The following is a 17857-nucleotide window of genomic DNA, read 5'->3' on the forward strand; positions in this document are numbered from 1 at the left end:
ACCAAAATTCAAACTTGGTCTATGTTAAGCATTGCGTATAAGCATGATAAGTTTCATTAAATTTGGTTGATGCAAACTAAAGTAAGAGTATGGAAACAAAAAATTCAGCAGTTTTTCCATTTGTAAAGGGGCATAACTCTAGAATTTTATATATGTATGTTATGCATGTTGAAGACCGTATTTTTTACCTATAATGTTTCACTTTTAAAAAATTGTGACTTGGATGGAGAGTTCTCATTTGCACTCATACAACATTTTTTAATATTTCTATTTATACTTTTATACATGTATACCTTGCAGTTGTATACATGAGGGGTGGTATGTATAACATCTGGATTTTTACACACATCCCATAAATCTTGTTTAGAGCATACATTCCTGGCAAGTCTATTTTTCGGATCAGACAGAAATGACTGCTTGTACTGCTTTACAGCCTCATTCTGAATACCTGAAAATTAGCAAATTACACAAAGTATTAAAAGAGCTATTTAGCATAAACATTCATACAACAATCATGACAATTTGAGAATTTAAATATGTTAAACAATCTTATTACATGTACAGTCATGACAATAAAAGATGTTTTTGTTAATAATGACCAGTCCAGGTTAGTGAAGTCTTGTATGGTTGTAACCACTCTGAATGCACTTACACTAGTACATGTATGAAAAAGTTTGTTTGGTGTACATGGTGTAGCTTAACTACAAATTTACTTACATTATATCATTAATTGTAACTATTGTCAAGATTGTAAGTCTGGAATCATAATACAATGTATATCATTTAAATCATTTATATAATATTTACATACATTTGTAACATGATGTATATTTTTACCCATTATTCTCTTCTGTTCAGTATTTACTGCTGGATATGAAGCAACTAAAAATCAATCAATATTTTTAGTTGATCCCATCCACATTCAGATATAAAACCGTATTTCTTAAATCTGAAATTGTTTATAAAGCATTGGTACCACTAACTATCTTGGAAAATATTTGTACTGGTCTGGATTAATTTACAACATTTACAATGTCCAGTGGCAAATATTTCATGTTTGTTCAGGACATTCCCTTGACTTTGAATCAAACACAGCTAAAGAAGGAGGATAAAGTACATTTTATGGTAGTTAGAAAAGATACATTGTACACAGAACTTAAAATGCACATGATGCTAGTTAGACAAAAATAAAATGATAAATAATCATGATAATGAAAATATCAGTATGAAAACGTTAGATAGTGAATATATAACGCGGAGGCATATATTATAGGAATACACATGATGCATGTTTGTAATGACTGATACTGACAGTTTTGACAACAATACTAAAAGAAGGCTTTTTAACATGTTTAATATGTTGAATTTACATATTTTTTACTTGTTTTTCATCATTGTTCATCTATAAATTCAAATGAAGGTTATAACTAACTTTCGACATGTATGTAATCAAATCAAACAATAGATACATGTGCATGCCAACTCATCAAAACAATAAATATCAAATAAATGTTTTCTTACCAAAAACTGTTTAAGATCATAAGAAAAAGATGCCAAATATTTTTGAAAACATGTACATGTAAATGTGTGCCGCAGTGGCGGATCCAGGGGGGGGTTCCGGGGGTGCGCACCCCCCCTTTATTTTTGCCGATCAATGCATTTGTATCGGGACATATGTTTTGCACCCCCCCTTTGCCCTGGGTGCCCTGGGTTAGCACCCCCCCTTTCGAAAATTCCTGCATCCGCCCCTGTGCCGCTCACTGAAATCACTGTTAGGGTATTTGCCCTCATAGATGTATTCACACTTTTGTGTATATTTTTTTGTAGTCCAAGTAATTATGAAGTCTGGCAAGGCTATTTCATTTTTTTCTTGGTGTGCCAAAACGAAAAAAATAGCCTTTCCAGACGTAATAATGATTTGGACTAAAAAAAAATTGGCAGTGTCTGCACGTACTTGCATGCGGTATGAATAGTCAAAATGCTGTCCGTAGGCTATGCGTACCCGTATCAGGTTTCATGATAAAATGGCATCTGATCGGGAATGAAACGTGAAATATTTGCGGAACTTGTGGCAATTAGTAAATAAATTGATTTTGAAAAAATACTCAGAAGTTTTATAAATATCTATAAATAGGTAATTGAACAGTTTTTCTCAGTTAATAATAAATATTCTTAAAATGGAAAAGAGTGATATATACATGTGGGGAAGACATTTCAAAGTTACACATGTATCATGAATTGAAACAATAATTTGTTCAAAATAGGGACTTTCTAGTCTATTAGTATAGAAAGTCCCTGTTCAAAACTATAGCTATCAGTCGATTAGTTTTATAAAATTGTATACAAGAAACTCAGAGTCAATTGCAGAAGACCTCGAATTAAAGTTTAAAAGAATTTTTTTCCCTGTAGTCACGGTGGCAAAAAAATCCAAATAAATTCAACAGGAAAGGCCTAATACAAGGATAGTAAACCATTCATGATATAAAGGATATGTCTACTTTCAGTACTTTTCAAATGGAATGTCCTTTCCACTTTAAACTTGGCGTGACAAAAGATGGACAAAAATTGGTTTAATTTGACATTTTTATTTTCTTCTTTTATTTTTATATAGACATCCAAGCTTTAATTTTAGTAGTTTAAGATGTTTTAAAATCTTAGTTTCTGTTTTACATTTTACTAAAAGACTATTTTTAAATCTCATATCAAAAGTTTAATTCTTTAAAATTGCATTTACATTTTACATGTTATATGATAGCATGCATGAATAGTATTAATTTTTATCATGTTTTTTCTACTACAGGGACTGTACAGTTTCATTTTCCATCAGTGTGCATTTAATTTCAATGGTTATTATGTCATTATCTAATAAATACAATTTGAAAATATTATTTTTCATACTCCCCGGTCGTTTTACACAAAATCCCCATATTATCAATAATTTCCTTTATATTTCACATTATCGTCATATGTTTTTGTATGATCCATATTTCATCGTTTTCAATTTCACACGCATATATTGTTTTCTATATTTGGAAAAACAACAACACTATAACTTAACATCTTTAAAACATATATTAAAAGTTGTTTTAAAAGACGCTAGAACAAATTTAATAAAACTGACCAGATAAGCCTTTTTTATTTAATGCCAAAAGAAATACCACATTAGAATATATGTTGAGCAATATTCTGAGGGGTTACATGAAGTATAGCTATATTGTCTGCCTGCCCGACATCGGATCTTCAAGACATATATGACTGTCATGTGTTTTTTAAATCATTTTTATTACAAACAAGCGTTAAAATTATCATGGTTCTTATATAACATGGCTGTCATGGCTGTTCAAAATCCATTTATTCAATACTTTATTGACAATTATTTTTATACATCCTTGATCATTGTTGATACACGGATATGAAAACTGTCTTGTTTTAAAAAAAAATAATGTCCTTTGTAGAAACCAAGTGTCAATCGAAAATAAATAAAAATGTAACAATTTCAGCACACAAAACACCAACCTAAAACTATTTACTATTCATTTCTAGTACTGAAAAGTATTGAATAACCTTTATTATTATTCAAGCCATCACCAGAACCACGACTTTTGAAAAAACTAAGTTCTGGATTATATAGTCATTTCCTGTCCATGAACTGAGCCATTTTTTAATTCATACCAAAACATATGACGCCGTATTTTTTACATATATAAAAAAAAATGGGGGCTTTGAATATATTGTGATTTTACCACAGGTTGGTCCTTTATGCAAAATATTTTACCCTGAGCGATGGCAATTCTTTGAAGCACATAAGAAAATCGCAAAGTAAATGGAAACGGTTAAAAATTGTAGTATTAAGCCTTGGCAAAAAAACTAGATACATTGTACCTAAATTCATTCGATAGGAAATGCTTTTCAAATTTGAGTAAACACCTGAATAAAAACTCAACAGTGAAAAACGTAAGCAGTGAAAATTGTTATTAGAACGAAACACATCACATGATGATACATTTCCAATCTGATGGCATTTTATTATAAAAGCGGATGTGGGTACGCATAGCCTACGCATTGCAATTTTACTATTCATACCCGCATGAGGGTACGCGTAGCCTACGCATCACAATTTGACTATTTGTACCCACATGCAGGTATTCGTAGCCTACGCATAGCAATTTGACTATTTGTACCAACATTTGAGAACGCTCAGACACTGCCTTTTCTTTTTTTGTATTTTCACAGGAATCAGAAGTTCTATCAATTAAATTCTGTAAACAACTAATAAAGTCGACTATCAATAGAGGTTCTACGAGAAGCTCTATTGATCAGTTGCTAGTCGACTTTATTATATATAGTCGCCGTCACGTAAAATTGGCACCATGATTTTTGTCGAAATTTTTAAAAATATTAGTCGCATTCACTCGAGACGATGTTTTTCAAATAGCGGAATAAAAATCCATTCCAAATATCCACTACTGTCCTACCTTTTATTGTGTTTGCACTGTATAATCCTGACCTTCACATTTTTCAAGATTATTTACATGTCCAATCCGCCATCTTCGTTTCTATGAGGATCCTCTATTTACATAACATTCGTTACTTTCCGGCAATTTCCGTGTCATTGATGTGATACAGTTTCGCGCGCTTTTTACATGTAAACAATAACACGAGTTGTGTAATCGACTAGACAGATATGTTACCTGAATATGACCCGGAGAATGGACAGAATCGTGTTTAACACGACGAAAGAATAAAATATAAAGGTAATGTATTAGAAAACAAACAGAAAAAAAGCCTTGAAATTGCAGTAGGAGTCGGAATGGGAAGGGGTTGAAAAGTAGGATAATCTGGGAAAATGGCAATTTTACTGATTTTCATTTTAAAAAAAATAATGAAATATGCACAGAAAAAATTGATGATACCTGTGTGAAATATCTGTTGAGCTGTTTTCTGGTTAAAAAAAACCCAGAAATTGATTGTATAAATGGAGCCTTCAAGTTCATGAAAATAGTAGATGATACAGAAACAATAGAAACACACATCATGTTTCATTATATCTTGTTAACATCAATTTGTGTAAGGGAGCTACCATTTGATTTTTATGGGGGGGGGGGGGGGGGGCTAGGATAAAATTTGAGTTTTGAGTAAATAAAAACCTGGATGGCACACTTGCAAAAAAAGAAGTCAGGACGACAATTTAGGTTAAAAAAAAAGGCAGGACCGAACAGAGTGAAAAATAAAAAGGCAGGATAGAGATAACAGCTAAAAAAAAATGCAGGACAAAATTTTTCAAACCTAGCCACACGACACTTTTTAGAATTTGTAGAATCATTAATATAATGTTGTTTATATATATATGCGATGTTAAGCAGCAGTTTATGGACAGTACACGTTCTGTTGTGATATAGTACCGACAACAAGCTGTTACATGCCCCGCTGCTTAAGTTACCAGTTTTTCAAAAAGTGGCTTAATCATATATCGGAACGGCACAATAATGCAAACAGATGACATGCAAGATAGTCGAAGAGATTTACAACAGACATTCACACCTGTGTGTCATTATACTGCATTGTCAGTTACAAATGTATAAAAGGCCCTGACATGAGAAAGTGTAAAACATGCAAACGATAAATCTATGGACCTTATTAATGTACAAACCAACAAACACAAAACACATATATCTTATACATGTACCTGTAATTTATGAGCCTTGAAGTTAGGGAATTCAAATATAAAAACAAGCATTTCGGAGAGTACTGCATGGCCATCATGCAAATACATTGTCCCCTACGTATACTGGTTAAGAATTCATTGTTCTGAAACATAATTCTGACTTGACCTATAACTTGTCATGGTGTAAACTATATACATGTATCAAATATAAAGTTAATATATTCCAGCATGGCGAAGATAAATGTGGAAAAATGATTATTTAATTTTATAAGTCCAAGGACCATAACTCTGCACACATTCATCAGACTGGAATATATATCAAACTTATTCTGTAACTTGCCATGATTAACATGATTAAATTATATACCAAATATAAAATCAATATTTTCAAGCATGAAGAAAAAAGTGTGGAAAACTGATTTGCCTGACTGACGGAAGGACAGACAGACACAGGCTGAGTGCAAAACTAAGTCCCCTTCGATTTCCTTGGAAGGGAACTAATTATTCTACTCTATACAGCAACAAAATAACTCACTAAGTTCCATGATACTCTTGACTTTGAGGATACACAAAGATAATAAAGTAGGGTGGTTGATTTGATATGCTGTACGTGCATGTTTTTTTGGCCATTTCTGTTGCAAATGTATAAAACGTACTCAGCTTACAACTTTGATGACTGAATACTGAATGTGGTCATCTTATAATGCTGATTTCAAGAGTTGCCTGTAATTGACATATTGTCATTTGTTGTTGGGATGTACAAGTACCAGATCATGTCCACTTGTATTTTTGTCCATCTGATGAATTGGGCCTTTTTCAACTGCTTTTCATAGTTTATTCCTATGTTGTCCTGGTATACCACTGACTGTCCCAGGTTAGGGGGGATCCCGCTTACAAGTTTAACCCCGCCACATTATGTATGTATGTGCTTGTCCCAAGTCGGATTAGTTCAGTACATTTTTTTTTTTTACATTTTGTAGTTGTCGTTTGTTTATGCGTTACATATTTGTTTTTCTTTTATTTTTTGTAATTTTTACTTAAATTAGGCTGTTAGTTTTCTCTTTGAAATGTTTATCATCGTCATTTCAGGGCCGACCATGCTGTATGGGCTTTGTTCATTGTTGAAGTCTGTATGGTGACCTATTGTTATCAATTTCTGTGTCATTTTGGTCTCTTGTGAAGAGTTGTCTCATTTGGAATCATACCACATCTTCCTTTTTTATATATTGTTACGCCATCCATATATTTTTATATTGTTAAAAGACTGAATGTTAACTTTTTAAAGCAGACTTGAGAGTAAAGCTAACACCAATCAATTTTTGATATTCTTTATGTTGAGTTTCTGTTTCATTCATATACATATATATATATATATATATGTAATATATATTATATATATATATTACATCAACTACATGATAAAATGTGCATGTGCTTTTTTATACATTGATATTGGAGAACAGATGTAACAACATGAACATTAACAACTTAACCAACATTAAACATTAAAATTCAATAACATTTTATAAACACAGTTAAAAATAGATATCTTTAACATAAACATGATAATGAACTGCATGTATTTACAAAATGTACAATCAGAATAAATATATATCACAGTTGTTGGAACTAAATATCACAGTTGTTGGAATTAACGGTATATCACAGTTGTTGGAATTAACGGTATATCACAGTTGTTAAAAATAATATATATCACATGTTGAAACTATCACAAATGTTGATTTAATGAATAATACAGGATGGGTTAATAGCAATCACTCAACTAACTGTCCAGAAACTGTTATCAAAGAATCAGTAACTGAAGATTAAACAAAGGTATGTTGAGAAAGGCATCCTGATCTGTAAAGAAATGCAGACAGTTCCCATGTACAAAGCTGTATCAGTTCTGAAACTGCCAGTAAAATAGTTGCATGTACATGTACCAACACTTTCTTTAAAATAAATGATTGGAAACAACTTTTTGACAGTAAATAAGTTTTAAAGTGCAAGTGTAGGGAGGAAACATTTTTTTGCGGTAATTCAAATTAAAAATATTCTATTTTCCCACTGTCCACAACTAATCACAGATCAACTAAGGCAGTTATAGCCATCCAGTTTTTATTTTTTTTAAATTTTAATTGATGGCATTTTTTTTAGTTTTAAAAAATTTCCAGTATTATAGATACATGAGATAGGAAATCACTTTTATAGAAAAGATGGGAGTTTTTCTGTTTATCATATTTCTTACCATGCTTTGAATATTAAATTTTTTTTTACATTGCTATAAGTACAATGTATGTTTGAATAACCTACATTTAAAAATATCTTTAATAAATAAAAATTATGGGGTGTTCATGTTACTATTTTACTGGCATGAAAGAAAGACATCACTGTTCCATCTCTTCCAGTGGCGAATTCAGTGGTTCACTGAGGTTCCGGTGATTAAAAATGGAGAAGCAGCGAAGGCAGACATTCTTCGCAAGAGCAGGTTTTGTGCAACACCTGTTGTGTACCCACTGATCACAAGCATCACACTGAAACCAGGATATATACTTGTCCTTTTGAATAGGCTTGGGTGGTTCAATGCTACCACAGGTATTGCACAAAATCTCATCAGCATCATTGATGGTATCAGAGACGGTGTCCTCAAAGTCATTGTCATTTTCAACGTCATCCCCCTCCTCCTCCCCCTCTGAAAACATGTAAGGAATTGTCCTTTGGCTGTCTTGGCTGTCATCGTCCGTCATGTCAATCACCACTGGATTGACGTCTTCGTCTCTGATGCCATCAAGTTTCCTGAGCTTTTCCTCAAACTCCCTTTCCACGTGAGTCTCAAATTTAGCCCAGCGCTCCGCATCGATATGGGACTTGGCCTCCTCAAAAAGCTTGATAATGTCTTTTTTCTTGCAACTAGAATTAAATCTAGCTACATAGCCTTTCAAGTAAGACCAAACCATTTCGATGGGATTGAGCTCACAATGATAAGGAGGTGTGCGTAAAATCTCATGGCCATTAGCTGATGCAAGGTCATCTATTATATACCTAGGTTGAGGCTTTTTTTGCTTCACTAAATCAAGCAGCTCGGCCTTTTTCATTTTCTTATCATACTGTACAATGTTCTTCTCCAGCCATGCCGAGATCTCTGACTTGTTGCTGTTAGTGTTTGGTACCCTTGAGTCAGGATCTAAGTGGCTGTGATACGGAGCATTGTCCATTATGATTACAGACCGAGGAGGCAGTTTAGGGAGAAGTGTATCTCTGAACCACTCTGTAAAGTGCTCCTTATTCATCTCGTCATGATAATCAGAGCTGTTAGTTTTCGACTCAAATATAAGACCACATCCGGGGATTAGGCCTTGTTGAGAGGAGCCAACATCTAAGATTATCAATCTAGTACCCTTGCCAGAAGGTACTTTCCGATGGGTACCTTTACAGTGTGGCTCAAAGACAGACATGGACGTGCTGGGAACATCCAGCCAGTCACCCTTTACTACATGATTAGTGTTCAACCAAGTCTCATCCAGATATACAATATGACGCCCTTGCTGCCTAAACTTACGTATCTTACGAAGATATGCCATTCTCAAGAGAACGATGTCCTCCCTCTCCGACACAAATCTTCGGCTTGACGCATTCTTGTAGAACCTGAAAAAAATAATCATATAAATATAAACATTCACAAAATTTGCATAACATTTAAGGGTTACACTAAAACATACATGTAACATGGGGCGCACAGAACATACTTTTAAATCTCAAGTAAAGATGGGTGTCAATAATATTCTATATATTTGTCAGTTTAAGAGGTTACCACATTCTGATAGAGACTTCTGCAGGTTTATGTTTAAATGGAACATATTACAATTTTTAAGTGATTAATGCATTAGATTTTATTTCACATATGTTTAATAATTTGTAGCTATAAATTTTAATATTGCTTTATTTATTTTCAGAAAATTTTGCTGATGACTACAGAGCAAATAAATATTTCCAAGATGATGTCTTTCAATACTAAAATGTGTATTTAATGCAGGTAAATATTTCATTACTTCAAGTTATATAAGTGTTTCAAATTTTGGAATCAACGATTTTTATGTTGTTCGTGTTGTATTTAGACACCTCTAACAAGAAATTTGTTTGCATGCTCATGTACAGAAATAGAGGTTTTTATGCAACGCAACCATAGGTTTGAATTAGGCTGTCAGTTTTCACGTTTGAATTGTTTTACAACAATTGTGATGTTGTGATGAGCCTTTTATAGCTGAGTATGGGCTTTGCTCATTGATGAAGGCCTTACAGTGACCTATAGTTGTTAATTTTTGTGTCATTCTGGTCTTTTGTGGAGAGTTGTCTCTTTGACAATCATACCACATCTTCCTTTTTATATTTGAAAGTTTTTTTTCAATTTAGACTTGTGTGTATATAAAATTTATAATTTAAGCATGTAAAAAGAGAAGATTTAAGATACATGTTCTACTAAACAATGGATTAAGTCCAAACATAATGAATGAAATTAATTACCGAAACCCCAGTAAACGCACTGTTCTCGACACTGTTGACATGGAAACGTCAATGTCTTTCTTTTTCAGAGCTTGCTGCAGACTTGGCATGGTCACTGACTGGGATTTCTTGTGCAGATCATAGATGGTCCTTCTCACCACACCTTTGTCGAAATCATCCAACTTCTGGTTCTTCTTAACAGTTTTCTGGACAGCAGCCTTATGAACTGCCTTCACCACATCCTGCACAGCATCATCACTGGCATCTGTATTGACATATCGCCTTAAAGTTGTTGGTTTAATTCCTGAAATTTCAATTGTCCATGTATTTCTGCATATAACATAAAAATGATAGAAAAAACTTGTATATAATTGTATAGAGTGTATTCAAAGTGATTGGGGGGCATTTATTTATCTTCTTGTTTACATAATTACATAATCATAAAAAAATGTTGTTTGACTTACATAACTTGACAATATATTTCAATTTCTTATCCCCACTTAAAAAAATTATACATTTGCCCCAATTACATTTTCTGAAATTTATCATTTTAATATACACGTAATTCATTTAAAATTGCTATATTCAGTGTAGGTGGGAGGATAGGAATGGAATTTATTTCCAATTGTACACCTGACCCTTGCATCATTTTCATGTTCAATTGTTGATGTGTATTTACAGTGAGCTGTTATACCTGTAGATGTTGCTGTTGATGCCTTGACCTCAAGATCCCAATGATTCAGGTCTCAAACAAAGTTTGTCTGCTTTGAAATCATAATTGTTGATTTTTTTTGCAAATAATTTTATTTCTTAAGATTTTTTTTTTAAGTTAATTTTACCTGTTGCCTTCACTAATCTTTTAATTGGATCCTGTATTGCCCATGGCTTATTTCTCTCCTTTTCTGTTACAAAAAACTTGAAAATTTTCCTCAATAGCTCTTTTGTCTGGAAAAAAAAACAAAACATGTACATATGACCAAAGGGAGGTAATCCATAGTAAGAATGGGATGTGATTTTTCTACTTAAGATTCTTGGTAGTTCCAATTTTCAAAATGCAGATGCTTTGTTAAAAATGACAGTGTACAAAGATTACAATATGTAGTTATGTATATAATGTTTTGTTATTGTGGAATGATTTTTGTATAAATTTTTTTCATTAACCAATTTTTATTTTTTTTTTATAATTGCAAGATACTGACATGTTGTATGGCTTTCTTAATCAACAGTTATCATTTATACATTATTGTTGTATAGTAGAATAATCTATATAGAAGTTTTTGTTCTAATGTAGCTGTGAAATTGATTTAAGGTACTACATGTGTAGAAAAATTTAATTATTACATTGGTTGCAATGAATTACATTGATTTCCCAGTTAGATAAAAACCGATAATTTCACATGTGAAATAAACGTGGTTATTTCACTCTCTGACGTCATACAACAATAGGCGTTGTCAAGACTTCGATAACGTCGGATCAAATTAAATTGTCAATGCGTAGGAAAAAGATATAGTTCCTTACATTTTCTACATTAATTTCATAAAAAAAAAGCCATTTGCCAATGTAATAAAAAGAATAACTAATCGACGTATTTGAATATCAAAAATAAGACAACTTGTGACCGAACGCCGCTATGGATTAAACTTGTGCTGAGCACTCGTTTAATCCATGCATCGTTTGGTCAGGCGTTGTCTTATTTTTGATATTCAAATACGGCGATTAGTTATACTATAAAAAATTTGAAAGATTTCTAATTTGTTTTAAGCACTTCTTGGTAATATTTATATTTTTCTTTTGTTGTAATTTTGTGAGTATATTAATAATTGTATTATTCTGGTAGCTGTTAATACTTTCATTACCATCAGTCATATTAGGCGGTCAGGATAATAACTTGTATTTCAATTGCTCTAAAGTTGACCACAATGTTTAAAACAACAAGTAGAATATTTGGATTCATTTTAGGGGTTATAAGGCCAAAGTTTAGGTATAGAGGGCCAAAAACAAGCATTTTTATAGTTTCCAGACAACAATTTGTGTGTTATGGTATGGATCTCTCTTAAATTGTACCTAAATGTTCTATATAACAAAGGAGAGGCTAAGATGGAGTTTTTGGTTAATTGCTTGAAGTATGTTGGAATTAGGGGCCAAAAAAGGCCCAAAAAGAAGCATGTTGCCAGTGTCCAGACAGTAACTTGTGTTTAACATGTACAAATCTCTCTGAAATTGCAGAGGCGGATTTAGGGAGGGGCCCCCCCTTTTTGGGAAAAAATTTGGTTGCTTATATAGGGAATCACTGAAACGTGACTGGAGTGGGCCCCCTCTTAGGTCAGTCAGTGGGCCCCCACTTATGAAAATTTCTGGATCCGCCACTGAATTGTACTTAACAAGATCCCATACTGCATAGGAAAGGATGGGATTGAGTTTTCAGGTTTTTACTCCAAGACAGTTTCAATAAGTTGGAGGGGGTGGGGGGGGGGGGATCTGCTTATGCCAGTTTTTAAATTTAAACTGATATTGTATGGATTCTTAACACTGCATATTAATAATAGAATGAAATTCAAAACAGTGTAGCTGTGGCCATTGATTGACACATTAAAATCATCCATTGACTGGGACAATTTACGTGAACGTTTGTCTGTAACAACCACTGTTCACGACGTACCTATGATAGACATTTAAACTGTGGGGTCACCAAAGGTTTCTTAACGCCTTTAATTATAAAATAATTCGAAAAATTAATCAGGAATAACCTTTGTGTTTTGATTTATATAATTGATGTAAATCAAAATATCGTGTTATTTCTGATTAATTTTTCGAATAATTTTATTTAGGTGTTGAGAACCTTTGGTGACCCCATAGTTTAAGTGTCTTTAAAAAGTACATAGTGAGCATTGGTCGTTACATACAAACGTTCACCTAAATTGTCCCAGTCAATGGATGATTTTAATGTGTCAATCAATGGCCACAGCTACACTGTTTTGAATTTCATTCTATTAACATAAATGGTTGTAGGTGGGAATCTAGAGCTTGAAACTCCCCTCAAACACTTGAATATAAAGGAGAATAAATGTTGTTTTGTTTTGTTATTTCTTTGGAGAAGTATTCAATTTCTGACTATTGTTGCAGAAACTTGACACAGGGATAGTTATATGGGGGTGGTACTAGCTAATTTCTTAAAAGCTTTATACTTAAGAAGGTAGAATCCCTGGATCTGTCATACTTTGTATATAGAATATAGATGCCTTATGTTATTGAGTTTCAGTATGTCACATGTCCATTGACCTTGACCTCATTTTTATGGTTCAGTGACTGATTGACTACTTGAAAAATATATAGTATTCTTAATTTCTGTCTTAATATGAGTAAAATGATAACTTTGTTTGGTATGTAATTATACCTTATATAACATTGTTAGATTTTGATTGGTTGATAGCCAGTATATTTTTCTCATATATTCTAATATTTTCTTCATTTCAAACGAATTTGCCATTTCGGATATTCCTCTTTTACCCTTACAAGCGTCTTCCCCCAAAAGTTATTAAGAACATTTTTAACTTTATCATATTTACTTAAAGAAACATGGTTAAGCACTATTTAATAATTGAGTTAAACCGAATACTTTTACAACAAAAATGTCAGATATAAAGTGGAAAAAAAGACTACACAAATGAATGATTTAATGATGAAATAACAATGACGTTTAAACATACATGTAGATCCCATGGCATTACAAGAAGACATCACTAACTTGTATATAAGTACATGTATAATTCCTGTGTTACTACAATTTCCCTTCTCTGTACAGACAGTTTCAATCAAAATTTATTCAGTGTAATTAAACAGATATAAAATGTTATCATATACTTAGACTAAATAACATATGATTTTTACCATATGATAATAGCATTAAATTAAAGTATTTTCCATATTTTTCGAATTGGTGCTTAGCGGGCTGATATGAAAAGTTTATCACATGCTTCGATTGTTATCACATGCCTTTCCGTAACGTTATCACATGGCATTCCGGTGATACTCGGCAAATTCCGGAAAATACACCTCAATGCTAGGTTTTCAGTGAAAAACATTACAAAGTAGTGTACAAAACAATTATATGAATACTGGAAAGTATATTGTGTAAAATAATTTAATTTAATTTTAAAACAAAAACAAAATATTAAATAAATGCATTTTTTAAGTTTTTCTGAAACATAATTTAGAAAGTTACTTTAAAAAAGTTGACTTTTCCAAACAATGTTCATTATGTATATTAATTGTTGAATTATTTTTTTTGTCGATTCGTCTATATTAAAATCTGGGTTTTTTTTCTCTGTTGAGGCATATGATGGAAAGATTTCATATTGAATGTATCAAATTTTGGGTCCGACGTCCGTGAACTTTTTATTCTTTCAACTTCTTTTCGGGAACCACGTAGAAGGATCAATATATGAATCTGTTATTTTTCTCTACTGTTGAAGCATATGATAAAAAGAACATAACATGTCATTTTTCATATCGCATGTATTATCAGCCCTCGGTCAATATCAGCCCTCGAGCCATGCGGCTCTTGGGCTGATATTGAACCTAGGGCTGATAATACATGCGATATGAAAAATGCCATGTAATAATCTGATATTATTGAAGGATATTTGATATCTGTTCAAAATTACAGCCTTGGACTTTGATAAATTTTAGAAAATCACAGCTATGCAGAATTTTTCTAAACACTTTCAGATATTGTGCTGATTTTTGGTATGTGAGTTTACCATGACGAGTTGCACATCAAGTTTAGTTTGACTCCCCTGATTTTTGCCAAAGTTAAGAGTTAATGACTTTGAAAATTGTTGAAAATCACACTTATGCAGACTTTTTTTCTATACCCCTTCAGATTTTGAGCTGATTTTTGATATGTGAGACAATATAATGTTTGTGTCCACATGTGTTATTGAAATTGCAGATTTTTCAATTTTTTGAGACAGGGCCATTCGTAATGTTTTGACAAATCTAGTTGTGACATGTATTTTTATTTATATACTGCAGCTGTCCTATTTGAGCAGTCAAATTGCATTGACTGTATATTCATATGTGATATACAGTCACTGACCGTATATCACCTTGTTTATGACGTTGACAATGCGTTTCCGTAGAGTTTTATTTATGACGTCAATAAAACATACAGGTTCGCGGAAATTTTACGTCGTCCGCTTCAAATTAAAAAATGATGGTTTTTACCCTAAATACTTCATTTAGAACACTTATAAGAAATGCAGTATATAAAGAATAACCATACATTGTCTCGAAATATCAATTGGTTATTTGTACTCGGCTCGAAACAGGTAGAAATGCTCGGCACAGCCTCGCTTTCTACCTGTTTCTAAGCCTTGTACAAATAACATTGATACTTCGAGACTATGTATGGTTATTCTATATGTATTCATCTAACGAATTCAGCCTTTTTTTCATGATTTAAAAGTTTGTTCTTATATTGTACTGATACACCTCTGTCCAATGTCAGGGAAGGGTTGGGACCCCACTTTAGTACAAGTTTAACAGTGCCACATTCTGTATGTATGTGCCTGTTATTCAGTGGTTGTTGTTTGTTGCTGTGTAAGATATTTGTTTTTTTCATTGCTTTGTTTCTAAATGGATTAGCAAAAATGATTAGAATTAAGTTTTCTGGTTTGAATTATTTTACAATTGTCATTTCAGAACATTTATGTTTGACTATGGGGTATGGGCTTGGCTCATTGTTGAAGGCAGAACAGTGGCATATAATTGTTAAATTTATATAGTATAACAGATTACTATAATCATGGTAATTTGAATTTAATTGACTTTTTTAAAGGTGACCATGAAGCAAGAATTATTAAAATTAGAGGCCTGTTTCCTATAAATACTATATGAAATTGAATATTAAAATTTAAGAGGTGTGTTATGTTTATTTCTTACAAAGGTATTCCGATTACAAATTTGATGATGAAAAAAAATTGTTAAGCCGAGAAAAAAATTCGGAATCCAGAATGAGATTTCCCAATACCTATAGTTTTCAATTCAGAAAATAATGATTAAAATAATTTGATTGTCACTAAAAAGAATGTTCCTGAAAAGAAATTCTAATGCCAAATAAAAAAGTATGTGTGGTTCCAGTTACATTTGAAAAAAAAGTTTGGGTAGGTAGGTAGGGATTTTTTTTTATTTTATGTTTTTTTTTACATTGAGTCTATGGGAGCAACATTATGACTTTAACAGTGCTTAATGAAAAATGACAATAAAATCTTTAGGGTAGGCTATTTTTAAGCCGAAAAAGTAGGGACAGTAGAGTTACTGAAACCACACATATATTTTTATTTGGCCTAACTAAGACGAAAAACTAACTTTTGAATTGTTTTACATTGTCTTATCGGGCAATTTTATAGCTGACCATACGGTATGGGCTTTGCTCATTGTTGAAGGCCGTACGGTGACCTATAGTTGTTAATGTCTGTGACATTTTGGTCTCTTGTGGACAGTTGTCTCATTGCCAATCATACCACATCTTCTTTTTTATAAATCCCTACTCAGTGTAACCAGAAAAAGTAACTGTTGTGCTTGGTGCAATTGGGCTGTTTTTAGCTCTTTAATCGGGTTGTTGTCTCTTTCAGTTTCACACATTCTCTGTATCATTCCCAATTTTATGACAATTTACTTTTGTGTCATTGATGTTAATGATCTGTGAAGTATGATTTCTCAAGAGGTTGTGGGTTTGTTCTCATTTTGATTTTACTGCATACTTGAAAAATTAAATTTGCAGCTTATAAATTTGATGACATTTTGTCGAACAGCAATAATTTGGACTAATGCTTAGGGTTCAAGACTGGACATTGTATCAGATAAACGTATGTGTATAAGGTAGGTTTAAACATTTCAAGTTCTGATTGATAGACATAGCTATAGGCATAGGTAAAGGAACAGAGATTTCGGAACTTGAGTACTGTCAAGCACTTTTTTGCCAAGTTTTGGCACAAGTTGGAGAAGAAAACCTGCACCATTTGTGCTACTCTACTATGCATTTAAACTCTTATAGTGGTTCAGTTCTATATATATATGGATTGTCGACCTTAGGATACAAGCAAGTGTCTGTGCTATGAAAAGTTCCTTTGCAGATTATTCGTCTGCATTTTTTATTTGTTTTGTGTTTAAATTTCGTTTTTCTTTTTATTTCCTTTGTTTACAAGTATTTACCTGTAGGTTTCTGACTACATTTTTGTTTTTAGGTGGCATTTTTAGTTTGAAATAATTATGGTACGATAAATTCAGTAATATATTATGTTTGCGTAAATGTTCTTCTTTGTTTATGGTCGTCTATCGTCTGCTATAAAATATTTCTCTTGACTTACCTTAAAATTGATGAAAAGATCCGAGTGGCTCCGAGAAATATGCAAATTAACTGTACGTGAAACTCCACAGCAACACTTCCGGTAATAACAATGTCGGATTCCACCATTGAAAATGATCTTGGATAATGTGAAGGTCAGGATTATACAGTGCAAACACAATAAAAGGTAGGACAGTAGTGGATATTTGGAATGGATTTTTATTCCGCTATTTGAAAAACATCGTCTCGAGTGAATGCGACTAATATTTTAAAAAATTTCGACAAAAATCATGGTGCCAATTTTACGTGACGGCGACTAATATATAATATTATTTACAGAACG

General features: G+C 32.5%; 2 protein-coding genes and 1 long non-coding RNA gene across 4 annotated transcripts in view; 1 reads left to right on the plus strand and 2 right to left on the minus strand.

The window, feature by feature from the left end:
• Window positions 1–17857, minus strand: part of LOC143075472 (bleomycin hydrolase-like) — a 31693-nt gene that overhangs the window by 13592 nt on the left and 244 nt on the right. The window contains exon 2 of the mRNA XM_076250888.1: window positions 294–448. Within this exon, the coding sequence (XP_076107003.1) occupies window positions 294–448 (155 nt within the window). The remainder of the gene's footprint in view (window positions 1–293; window positions 449–17857) is intronic.
• LOC143075473 (uncharacterized) overlaps window positions 4348–17857 on the plus strand; it is a 425173-nt gene continuing 411663 nt past the window's right edge. Inside the window, exons 1-3 of one of the 2 annotated variants that reach the window (XR_012978326.1) lie at window positions 4348–4754; window positions 9619–9698; window positions 10255–13321. This is a non-coding gene — a long non-coding RNA (uncharacterized LOC143075473). Of the gene's footprint in view, window positions 4755–9618; window positions 9699–10254; window positions 16091–17857 lie in introns of those variants that run through there. The other variant, XR_012978325.1, reaches the window with a different exon arrangement.
• Window positions 6138–17510, minus strand: LOC143075470 (uncharacterized). Its single transcript, XM_076250885.1, has 4 exons — window positions 17382–17510; window positions 11005–11110; window positions 10187–10469; window positions 6138–9310 (listed from the first exon to the last, which is right to left on the minus strand). The coding sequence occupies exons 1-4, from the start codon at window positions 17418–17420 to the stop codon at window positions 8053–8055; spliced, it is 1686 nt and encodes a 561-aa protein (XP_076107000.1). The 5' UTR covers window positions 17421–17510; the 3' UTR covers window positions 6138–8052.

Source organism: Mytilus galloprovincialis, chromosome 5 (genome assembly GCF_965363235.1).
Source record: "Mytilus galloprovincialis chromosome 5, xbMytGall1.hap1.1, whole genome shotgun sequence".
Taxonomy (NCBI): domain Eukaryota; kingdom Metazoa; phylum Mollusca; class Bivalvia; order Mytilida; family Mytilidae; genus Mytilus; species Mytilus galloprovincialis.

Bases quoted from the DNA above. Each gene is read 5' to 3' on its own strand.
- LOC143075470 (XM_076250885.1), bottom strand. From the start codon at position 17,420: ATGCCACCTAAAAACAAAAATGTAGTCAGAAACCTACAG. The intron at 10,470-11,004 runs GTAAAATTAACT...TTGAAATTTCAG, and splicing joins AAGATTAGTGAAGGCAACAG to GAATTAAACCAACAACTTTA. The intron at 9,311-10,186 runs GTAATTAATTTC...TATTTTTTTCAG, and splicing joins GTGCGTTTACTGGGGTTTCG to GTTCTACAAGAATGCGTCAA.